Here is a 12,415-nt window from a genome sequence, read left to right as displayed (position 1 = left end):
TGATTTTATGCAATAGCGTTTATTTTAAAAAATTGCCTTTTTATCTGTTGGATGGTATTTTCGTCTTCTTACCTTGACCCAAAGGTTATGATGTCATTATAGGGTGATGCTGCAATGTGAGGTCATGTGTGTTTGGTGTTTTCAAAAATTCAGCTAAATTATGATAATTATAAATATTTATTTTTCAATCTGATGGTTTGACCGATGCAGTAACTGAGTACTTAAAAACAAATATTCACAAATTGACTTTCAATGGCATAGAATGGCATAGATGGCATAGAAATTCATCTTTCATTTCTGATCTAGTCAGCTTTGAGTCATGATGTTGTTGTATTGCCCAAATCCAGGTGGAATTGCATCACAAACATCATGGCGTTCCGAAAGCACCAAATTGTCATTTATGTTCACAATGTTGTGCATTGACATTGTTTGCTGTCTGATTCTGGGATTGGGGGTGTTTTTTGAGGATTTTGAGGATTATGGATCATTGAAAAGCAACTTCCTGACAAAGAATGTCAGCGTTTCTTTAATTACAGCCGCGTTGCATCAGATTTTGGCCTTGAAATGTGATGCCAAAGTCTGTGACTGGTTTTATACTCATGTCACTCAAGAGAACACTGTGCTCCGTTTCCTAATCCTTGAATCCAATATTATGTGTCTTTTTTATGTTTGTAATTTATTCATACTGCATCCACCCCCCGTATCCCAGCTTGTTTACTTTAGCTGATTTACTGTATGCAAGTTTGAGATGAATTCTGGAAATCTTACATTATGTGGTGTAACCTCATGACATCAACCCTTGTCATTCCCTGCGCAGGGGACATTTTCACACCATTCAGGCATCTGTTTGTCTATGTTTCAGTGAAATAAGAGCTGCTGGTGTCCTACACTCTGGCAAATCCGGACTTGGACAGATTAAGCTGTGTGTGTTTATGTGTTTGTTTGAGAAAGAGAGAGAGAGAGAGATTGTGCATGTGTTTGTGTAACATTTATTATACTGCGCTCTCTCTCTCTCTCTCTCTCTCTCTCTCTCTTTATATATATATATATATATATCTGCCAGGGACTCACCTTACCACACAGTAAAACTCATGTTAGTCAAATCAGCTTCATTTCATCGGTTCAGTTATCAATCTTTTGCATGTAAAATAAGTGATATCTCATTTTGTTTGTATAACCCCCACCCTAATTTTCTCTATAGATGTGTATTGTCATTTGCATTGACATATCACATTGACATTAAAACTGAGCGTTATTAAGTCTTCTTCTATGGATCAGTTTAGTTACAGTTCAAACAATATTTAAGCCTCTCCCATTTAAAGAGAGACAAGGAGAGAGATCATTGTCATTACATTTTAGTTTTGTTCCAGCTAAGCATGAGCCTGGTTCCATATCGGCAAAAAATCCCAACAAAGACCCAAGTCGCGTCAAACGTTCACGCAGACAAAAAATATAATTTGACAGTTCAGGAAATTACGGCGGTGTGAAAGCCTTCTCTTTTCAATGCCTGCGCGCTGTTTGTTTATCTGAAAGGATGCACATTGTATCAATTTCCAGTTTTACATTCACACCGCTGCGGGCTGGAGGCCTCTGAAGTTGAGGGAATTAATTACTTTATATTCTTATTTATAAAGTTATCTATCAGTCGAGAGACAGAAAGTGAAAAGGAGAGAGCAAGAGAAAAGGCGAGAGTAGAGAATTGCCTGGAGCTATGTCCTTTAAACTGGATCCTGCCTGGCATTATCTGCTCTAGCAGCTCGCACACAGACCGACACCAAATGAAAGCCTAGCTACTGGGGGGAAGCTTCACAGAACGAGAGCGTTAGAGAAACGGAGTGAGCAAGACAGAAAGAGGAAATGGTGTGTGTGGGGGGGACTTTGAAAGGGCTCAAGAAAGTTAAGTGTGTCTCAGCTGGGGTGTGTGTTGGGGGATGATTTGTCCTCTGGTGTTCCTGGACCTGGAGGGTCGTATTGCCCGGGGATGTTGTTTGTCAGACTGGATGATTGGCAAACATTCTGGTTTCTTCCCACCAGCCGTATCAGATACAAAAAGGTTAGACATGTGGAAAGAATATTGATTTTTACTTAGCAATGGTAGTATGGAGGGAAATAATAGATTACAATTTTCTGGCTTGGGTTGTCGATCCACTCACTCTTATGTCTTCATGGCTCAGTTGTTACCTCAGGCAAGGTTAAATAAGTTCCTTGTTATCATTTTTACTCTTGAATCTGAAAACCTATATAGACGTTTATTCGGACACACGTGCGCTGCTGACCCCCAGTTAACTTCCGGTTTGTGTTTGGCTAGTGTCTAATAATATAATATCTGTTTATATTTAATTAAATTTATGTTGATATTAATTTGCATTTTTATTTTACTGTATCATAATTGGATAAATTAAACGATTTGTTGAATTTTGTTGTATGTTCATTTTATTAAAGAAAAAGTTTGTTGAATGGGTCCTGTAGTTTGGTCACATTTAAACAAAACGTAGGGTACATTGACATCTAGCGGTTGAGCTTTGTATCGGAGTCTAAATTCAAAATATTGGAGAGACAAGTTTAGCCAAGTAAGGGTTCTTCTTGGTTTCTTTTGATTGTTATCAGAAAAAAATCTACAGGCTTTCTATTTTTTGTAAATGTGTACCGGAAGTTCAGTTGGTGCCAACAAAGTGTGCTTGCACAGTAAAGTTTGTTTATGTTGTTAATATGAAACACAAAAGAATATATTTGGAGAAATGTTATAGTGGTTCGAGTTCATACAATAAAAGTCAATGGGAGGCAAAGTTGTTTGGTTACCAACATTCTTAAAAATATCTTTGTCATATGTCAGGTTTGAAATGACATGAGGGTGAGTGTAAATGATGACAGAACTTTCATTTTTTGAGGGAGCTGTCCCTTTAATTTACAAAGAAATATGAATTTCTAGATTAAAAGGGGCTATCAATGAAGTCCTCTCTTAAACAGATCCAGATTTTGGCCCCTCTGTTTTGGTGGTTGTCCCACTGTGAGTGCAGTAGCCCATGTAAAGAGTTCACAGGCAGCCCTGCTGTTTGTTATTGTTTGTGTTGTGGCTCTATGTGCGCTTTAAGTTAAATGTCCCAATTACAGCTGGCTGGGAGCTGGTGTTTAAGGCAGACCTCTCTACACGGTGTGCTTTACGGCAAGAGGATTGAGCTGACAATAGCTTCACCACGTGTCGCCTCTCTCGATAAAAGCCAGGCTGTTCCTCTCGCCGAGCAGGAATATTCTCCGTTTGCCACTTTAATTGATGTCAATAAGGTTATGCTAAATTTGAAGATTTGAATAATTTGCACTCTGGCACAATAATGGTATCACCCGGGCTACAGGCTGCTTAAACGTGGGGCTGAATGGAGGTGTCAGGCACCCGGCACTCGCCCACCTCTTTGCCCATATTCTGGACTGACACCCCTTGTGTCTGCTTTCCCCGCTCATCTGATTAAAAGCCCACTCCTGCAGAGATGCTGAACTTACATAGGCTCAAGCTTCAGTATTAACTCAAATTATTACATATTACAGTGAAACATCAGTATTTGAGGAATATGGAGGATTATGCAATGGTATGACTTCATTGCAATTCTATATATAGTTAAAAGGGACTGAAATAAAACTTTAAAGGGTAAGGTTGTGAAAAATATAAAAATTCAGTTTTTATTGGAGTGACCTCACAATATTTTCTGTTCAGCACAAAGACTAGATTTGTTGCATAGTTATGACAGATTTTTTCCCCTTTTGGAGCTTAATAAAGAAAAAAAACAATGTACATGTTTGGAACGTGTGTAAAAATGACAAACATCTTCTTCTCTTAGAGTCCAGTGTGTGAAATTTAGTGGCATCTAGCAGTGAGGTTGTGAATTGCAACCAACGGCTCATTCCACCGCTTCCCTCTCCCTTTTCCATAGAGTACGGCAGCTAAGATGTCATCACGTTTTCGCTTCTTTGCTGAAGGAGATAACGTATTTACGAAATGCGCTCTGTAGAGCAGTTTGTCTGCTTAGGGCTACTTCAGAAACAACATGGTGAATTCCATGTAAGGGGACTTGCGGTGTATGTTAATAGAAATAGCTAATTTTAAGGTTATATTAACATCTTCATTACGTAAGGTCTTTATACACCTCTGAAGACATAGTTATGTATATTATATTGCATTTCTGTCAAAAGATCCTGCTTTAAACAATTTAAAATACAACAAACCAAGATTATTCTGTATATAACACACTCCACCCAATAGTGCTGTATGCTAAGAGAGGCGTTTAATTTAACCGCAAGAGCTGAATTTAATCAGACCTCGATTAAGCGCCTGTTAAGACCGTCTCTCCTCCAGCTGCCCATTCAGCCCCCTGTCGGGCGGGCGGTTTGCCCCTGACCCAGTGCCCCGTGTCCAGGGTCATACACTAGCGCTCAGCAGCGTGACAGCCCGACGTGCGCTGGCCCATTAATTAACACATTTCTCTCTCTCTCCACCACATTCATCACAGGAAGTCTGTTTCCACTGTTTATATCAAATATCACATGAAAAAGAGGGACTTTCCGCACTCGTATAGTTCAACATGCTTGGTTTCAAGTGCCCTTTTATGTATTTAATATGTTTCAAGTGCTGTGCATTTTCCTGGAAACATCAGGAAGAGGTTATTAGTCTAAATTCACTTAGCTGTTTAGCCCACGAATCAGAGTGGAGAGTGATTTATTTCACGACACCCTGTTGACCATTCTGAAGTCTTCTGTTGACTGCGGGCTTGTATCAGACTTCAACAAATAGACCATGGATGTGGTTTGAATGATGCATGTGGGCTTGATTTTGCTCACAGCAGCTCTGTGATGGACTAATTGGTTTAGCAGGTTGGGTCCTGAGACGGCCAAAGGGCAGCGGGGCGTAGCGAGCCACAACATGAACCTGATGTTCAGAAGGATGCTTTGTTTCTGTCTGCTTATGGACAGCATGTGGCAGGCAGAGCAACATCTACCGGCAGCGTCTCTGTACATCTGTACATCCTGTTCGGTGTCTTTAAATCAGCTTCAAATGGTTTTGAATGACCCTAATGTTAACCTATCACACACAAACAATGGTTCAACTTGTATTTTCTTGCCAGAGGTCGGTGTTTGTTGTCAATAGTTTTGTAAATATTACTTTTACCGCAGCATTGTTTTAGTTATTGCCATTTTAACTGAAATCTCTTGAGCTCAAAAGTGCATGGAAAAATATGGCTGAGTAATAATAATAAAATGCAACAAATTTGAACATTGTTTCGTCAGGATAGCGAAGTAATACCATTTTAAAGAGAAAATTAAAGGACTATTGGTATTTTGGCACAAATTCATTTGTCACTAAGTTATATAGCTTAAACTAATGAAAAAGTTTGGCCTAGAATTTCTGTTACTCAGTGTCACTCCTAATATTGCTCATGCATTTGCAAAATTACCAGTTTTCTAATTTAGTCAATATTTATGGAAATATTTTGGAAATACTGTAGTACGTACCAATACTATGTAGTTATTTTGGTAATTTTGAAGGGGTGTCATGATACACTCAAAAATTCTGTCATCATTTAATCACCCTCGAGTTGTACCAAATCTATAAAAACGTATTTGTTCGGACAAACACAGAGAAAGATATTTGGAAGAATGCTTGTAACCAAACAGTTCTTAGCCACCATTGACTACCATAGTTGAAAAAATTACGATGGTAATCAAAATTTAGTAAACAAAAAGGAATTAAGAAAGCTAAAGAATAAAAATAACTCTTTAAAGCACTAGATAGTAAACAATTATATACAGTATGTTGCTGCAGGTCAATCGATAACTTTCTTAAGATATGATACATTTTTAGAATCAAAATATACTGTTACACCAATACAAATTGATTTATTATTATACTATAAACAAGTTTTATAATGTGTTGGGTCGACGCTTAATATGAAATACAGCATGAAGCAAGGACATACCTTGTTGAGAGCCTGATCTCCCGATCTCTGGGGGTATCTAATACGAACGTTTATTATTTAAATCATTCATGAGGCCTGAGACTGGGATGGCTGAAGGCTCCAGATTAAATTCTCCCTGGGAGCTTGTTATGAGAAGAGCCTCAGGACAACACCCCCGCCCACCTGCCACCACCACCAGGCCCCATGTTCTCCCCTCTTGCTCTATTTGTTATTTAGTCTGACGTTGTTTATAGACTGCTAAACGTTCCCTTGGGAAGTGGGAAAGGGTTGTGAAGATGCTTAACCCCTATCAAGGTTGAGGCCTTGAACTGTTTGCATCACCATGAGTTGTATCATGACTGATTTACAGCTAACATGAGGGTAAAAAGCCTGCTGAAGTATTTTCGATGTCTTGACTCACACCATTTCTTTATCCACCAGGTGATGAGCATCCTCAGCAACCCAAGTGCCGTGGCCCCCCAACACCAGCATGAGTTCTCCATCTCCCCCCTGCACGGCAGCCTGGAGGCCTCCAACCCCATCTCGGCAAGCTGCAGCCAGCGCAGCGATCCGATCAAGTCTGCCGACAGCCTCTCCTCCTCCCAGTCCTACTGCCACCCAACGTACAGCACCACCAGCTACAGCGTGGACCCCGTCACTGCGGGCTACCAATACAGTCAATACGGCCAGAGTAAGTGTCTCCCCACTATAAACTAAATGGCTTAACATATCATTATATACCCTACCTGTCTACTATTTATTTGAAATTCGGCTTACGGGCGCGCTTTGTGCGTACGTTTGAGTGTCTGTGAGTGTCAGAGACTGTGAGTGTCAGAGAGCAGATTCCTCTGGTAAAGAAAAGGAAAAGAGTCAGTCTAAGTGGGATTTAAGAAGCAAACGTGTCTGACAGGAGAGAGGTTAAATGAGCTGTGATTTACTCTCTCTGCTAGCTGTCAGCGCTAACGTCTTCTATACAGACAGCTAGCCCACCCACAGGTGCGCGGCTGCTACCGTACACGGCATCGGTCCCTGACAGCTTCCTTTCTACTGTTGCTTACAGACGCTAAAGCGCGGCGCTTACTGTCACACTGACAGATGTCTGGCACCGTCCGCAAACCCTCGCTCTGCTCCGCCTCAACACTTCTGCTAATGATGAATAAAGGAAGGAGAGGTTCAAATAACACCTCCTCAGTCGAAATAATCAAAGGGCCCCAGACCAAAAAACATCAGAGACTCACGTCATGCCAACAGCTAATGCCAGCACGCTAATGCTCTCGTTCAGAAGCCTTTTTTATATCCATTAATCACAGACGTCTGTGTCGAGAGCTTCAAATGATACGTTTTGTCATTATTGTTGACGTTTTGATCGAATGATCATTATGTTTACCGCTTGTCGGAAAAGGAGCGGCGATAGGTATGCCGCTAAGGCAAAAAACGCTCAAGCAACGAAAACTCAATCCTGTCAGTTTGAAATGCAAAGCCCTCAGGTTTAACCTCCCGCTTGGCTGTTTCCCTCTTTCATTTCTTCATTTTTGGTTTGAGAATGGGGGTGGGATATTTTTATGCAAATAATTACCTGAAGGTTACAACTAGCCCGCTGCTAACTTAATAAGTTACCCAATTCCAGTTTGACTCAAGGACAAACAGCAAGGGAGGCCCGGGTTGCTTTTCTGTTTCAAAAAGGAAAGTGGCTTGAGGGGTTAATTGGAACTTCCCCGGTTTTCGCCCCTGCCCCGCACCGCTTCCATCCTGTCCTTGGTTTGTCCTCACAATTCACTCGTCTTTTTCCACCAATCGAACGTCTCTAATGTCTTTCGCTTATGTATTTAAATTGAAACCGTGTGAGATGCGAGGCGGATCAATGAAGAGGTCCCGGGTTGCGGGCGAGACTCGGGGCGCCCTCTGACCCTGGATTAGCCCGCAGGATAGAGCCGACACGTGCTCCTGATAAAGATCTCCCAGCAAAGCCAGACTCCAGATCAATGCAAGGAGAGCTGTGCCCTCAGGTGCTGTGTTAGTCACACCGTTTTGTGCGCTACACCGATCTGGTGGGAATCTCTCCACTTCTTCCACCATCCCTCTCCTTCTATTGCATCTTGTGCAGCCAAACAGATGCATATCTCGATCGATAGTAACAGTTTTTCAAAAGCGTAGAAAATGGAGTGGACTCATTATCAAAATCTACTCGGTACAGCTGGAAAAGTTTCAGATGAACAGTTTTTTAACTGCAAAAGATGATTTTGAACGGAACTTGTGTTGTTTATGACGGGAATGACATGCATGGAATCAATAAGGTTGACAAACAGAATTAAGCTTGTGTGAAGGTAGACCAACTACTGTATGTCCAGTATAACTGACCGTGGGGAACAGGTGATCTATTTTTAGCGCTGTCGCATGTTCTCATCACAGATCTCATCACGTCTAAACCCAAATGAGTTTTTTTATACATCAGTTTTATATCTATGAGAGATTAATTTGCTTTTGTTTCTGTGTGCAGCTGCGGTGGATTATCTGGCAAAAAATGTGAGCTTGTCCACGCAGAGAAGGATGAAGCTGGGGGAGCACTCGGCTGTGCTCGGACTGCTACAGGTGGAGACGGGACAGGCATATTGATGAATCTGGACATCCATTGATTTCACCAGCATCCCGCCATTTTCCGCACTGCCCACGTGAGGCCGATTTGACGGGCATAGGCATAATATACTATGTCTGCGTGAATACAAAAGACGGACGCTAATGTGCCGCATCTGCTTATACGCCCTGTTTTCGCTCTCTTTCACAACAAAGAGACCCTTTGAGGGCCCTTTGAGGACAACGCCAAGGGAAAGAGCCGTGACCGTCTTCATCCAATCTTTGCAAACATAAGCAACAGTTACATAGCCACTTGCCCATTCCAAACTGTTTGGACCATGTTGTTTATAAGACTCAAAATGATGGTATTATATTTGTTATTATAATGTGGTTGTTTCTTTTGCAGTTACATTTACTATTGTAATTACTCTTTGTTTACATGTTTCATTTCAATTTTGCTTAGTTCATGTTTTAATTTTAATTACAAGGCCTTGCTTTGTAACATTACACTTCTGATGGAGATGCCCAGAGACACAGTGCTCATAATTTGTTCATCATAATCCTAAACCTCACATTCCGAAAGACTTGTGTCACTGGGGCAGGCGGATAAAATGATCTAAGTTTTCCGAAAAAGATACATTATCCTGAAGTATGATGACCAAATCGCAATCATTCACATTCTTGTAATTTTGAAATGAAAACGTACATATGCACACAGACAAATTATTCTCTGTGGCCACAATATAATTGCCATTCATCTCTATAATGAAATTAAAACGTCAAGAGCCCCAACAGGCAAATTACATTTTTAGCCTGTAATGGAATTCTAGGGATTTCCAGTATGCTTTTGTGCCATTATAGCAAGTGTAGAATTGAAAAACTTCAACAAACATTCGAATATCAGCCACCGAAAAGCTATCACAAACACAAAACACAAACTTTTTTAAAGTATAAATTGGTAGCACGTTTTGTGTATAAGGAATTTAATTTGTCACTGTAAAATAAGAAAGTGAATTCAAATGTAAAATGAGAATCGTGTGTTTTAGGACCAGCAGTTTGTAATGACCATGGAATCGTGGGACTCAATTTATTAAGGTATTCCCCATTGCCGTATTACATTTCAAAGAGTTTGATATTCCCTAATGTTGTCTTAAAGAAGATTTATTTGTGGCACCTTTATCAAATTTGTGTGAGACCATAAAAAATGTAAAGTTATTCAAAAATGTAAAATTGAGGGATGTAGATGAATACACAGAATGAGCACATTCATTCTCTTCTTGTTTATTGTTTGCCACCCTGTCTCCTTTATCTCCTCTATTGTTCTTAACCATTTCTGTGACCAAGATGAACTGAGATTAAACTGTGATTGAACCAAATGCTCTATCGACACTGGATATGCCCCGTGATGCCATATACATTAAGGACAATTTCTAAAACGAAACGCATCCCTGTGCCAACTAAAGACTGAGGACATCTCCATTTTAACACTTCCGACATTTTGTAGTGGGTAAAAAGACAATGTAAAAAAATGTATAAAAAATGTAAAAGAGTATGTTTTTAGTGTTTAGCACTCATTTCTAATAATCTACCTTTGGGATATTTAAAGCACTATCTGACGGGTTAAAACACCTTTTCCAAATATCTTGCCAACCTCAGTTGCTCTTTATTCTTTCATTGTTTACCTTTTTTGCATATGTAATTTCCTTTGATATATTTTCGTTCAGCATGTGTGTATATTATCATGGCATAATTTATTCAACTCTATGAACTACTAGCGTAGTGGGAACTTGTATTTGGCATTTACTACCTTCAGCCTGTTGGTGTCTTTTCTGTAGCACTGGCATATCTGTTATGGATTAAAGCTCAAAAACTGGAGAAATAAACAAAGATGCCTTCTTTCTCTCTCAACACTCTCAATTATGTTCATTTGAAAGTTAAACGAAACCATGTCACCATGTGGATCATCCTATAATCCCATGACGATTATTTTGTTTTTTTCAAGGCATATGTTAAAAGCATGGCTTTTTATTTATAAACATGCAAGCATTTAATAGATCACTCCGTGATGAAATATGCCCCGAAGTATCATGTTGTCTTTCTTTACCACCTACAGTATAGTTTTAAATTCACACAGCTCCGTTACAAGCCTTTTAATCTTAAATATTCATATTCAATACTGCTTAAAACATAAAAATCTATTGACATTTACCACATACAGTCTTTTCATTCCTTTGATGTCGCTGTCAACTATAATCATGATTTAATCCCCGTCTTAACAATGCAGTATTTTTATAGCCCCTTTGAAGTCAAGAACATCATGACAGTTGTGGTGATTTAAGATACTAAAAATATCAGTTTCCAGTAATTGAGTTGCACTGGAATTGAATAGTGATGAGTTACAGACAGGCAGTGCCACAACAGAGACCCTCAGAGCACTGCGTTCACAGAAGGCTTGTGTGATCCGCAGGGCCCCGGGGCCATTTACTGCACTTCTCTCTATGGGGGCACAGTCTGGGCACTGAATACCATCCAATGTATAATGGTATTAAATATTCCCCGTGATGAAGAAGATGCGGGCGTGTGGCGCTGCTCTATTCAGAACGGGCACCTCTCTGATGATGGATTACAAACCCTCAGTCTGTAGTTTTCCTGTTAATTACAGTAAGAACTTCATAGGACTATTAATGCAAACAAGAGTCTGACCATCTGGGTCTGTTTAACAGATGCACACAGTTAGGAAACGTTTCTGGAATGTGATTTTGCTCTCAGGAATCCCTCTTTATGATTCAGCTGTCTTCATTGGAGTATGATGTCATCAAATAACATTTCAGATATTTGCAATATTACTATTAGGGGAACAGCTGCTTTGACTGATTTGAAAATAGTCAAACTTACTTTTTGTATGATTTGAAAAGAGTTATTTGTTTTAAAATGTTATGAAATTACATGTTTTGATCTTTTTGAGTATTTATCAGATACACAATAGAGGTGTCAGAATATACCGGTATTGACAATAACCATGATATAAAAAATCATAAATATCGTTACCATGTTCATTTTACACATGATACTATTGTAAATAATTTAGAACTTGTTTAAACGTTTGCCTTAGGAGCCACACTTGTTGAAAACTATTTTTCTGTCCGCCTTACTACACTCGTATTTTGAGAGCAGATCATTGGCCAAAAAAGAGAAAAAAACACAAAATAAACAAAGTTAAAGATGAAAGCAACAGATACCGTGTTAATATTGTGAATTCTTCCAGCCAAAAAATCGCCTATCGTGACAGCCTCATACACAATAAAAAGAGGAGATTGTAGTGATTGTATGAAACTGAGAAATCAAAAGTAATTATAAGAAAACATATACTGCAGACTTCAAAATTCTGCAAGTTGTGACTCAATCGAAAGGATTAAATTATGAAGAATACAAGTTGTGCCCCGGTCAAACGGGAGTTTCAGAATGTGACATTTCTATGCAGATGTCTCCTATGCAACTGGTAAAAAACAACCTTGGGGTTTCTTATGAGGTTTTTTACATATTTGCACTTCTATGGTTGTCAACTTAAAGTTGTATTTTACAAAACGGGATTTTTTGATACTGTTAAATTCAGTGTTTCCTATTTACCTGAAAAGGTCACGCTGTTTCACATCAGTCTTCTATGAGTCACAAACCTGCATTTTTCGCATGAGCATACTTTCACATGCATATAAATGAAAGTCAATGGATCAAAAAGTCCAGTGCAAGCATTTTGAAGGTTTAAAGTGTACCTTCTTGATAAATGGGTAATTCAGGTCACTCACGCTGTAGTTTTCAAAAAAGCAACATGCCACGATGTACAGACTGATTTTAACATGTCTAAAGAATTTTACCTGTCACCCCCACCCCATCACTTCAGCTGT

General features: G+C 39.5%; 1 protein-coding gene across 2 annotated transcripts in view; it reads left to right on the top strand.

Annotated features, from left to right (window-relative positions):
- pax7b (paired box 7b) overlaps positions 1–10,330 on the top strand; it is a 43,574-nt gene extending 33,244 nt beyond the window's left edge. For both annotated transcript variants that reach the window (XM_056733693.1, XM_056733692.1), the window contains exons 8-9: positions 6,384–6,633; positions 8,440–10,330. In XM_056733693.1, the coding sequence (XP_056589671.1) occupies positions 6,384–6,633; positions 8,440–8,555 (366 nt within the window). In that variant the 3' untranslated portion in view covers positions 8,556–10,330. The remainder of the gene's footprint in view (positions 1–6,383; positions 6,634–8,439) is intronic.
- Positions 10,331–12,415: the final 2,085 nt, after the last annotated feature.

The sequence above is a fragment of the Triplophysa dalaica genome, chromosome 20 (assembly GCF_015846415.1).
Source record: "Triplophysa dalaica isolate WHDGS20190420 chromosome 20, ASM1584641v1, whole genome shotgun sequence".
Classification (NCBI taxonomy): Eukaryota; Metazoa; Chordata; class Actinopteri; order Cypriniformes; family Nemacheilidae; genus Triplophysa; species Triplophysa dalaica.
This window is presented reverse-complemented; position numbering and strand designations above follow the sequence as displayed.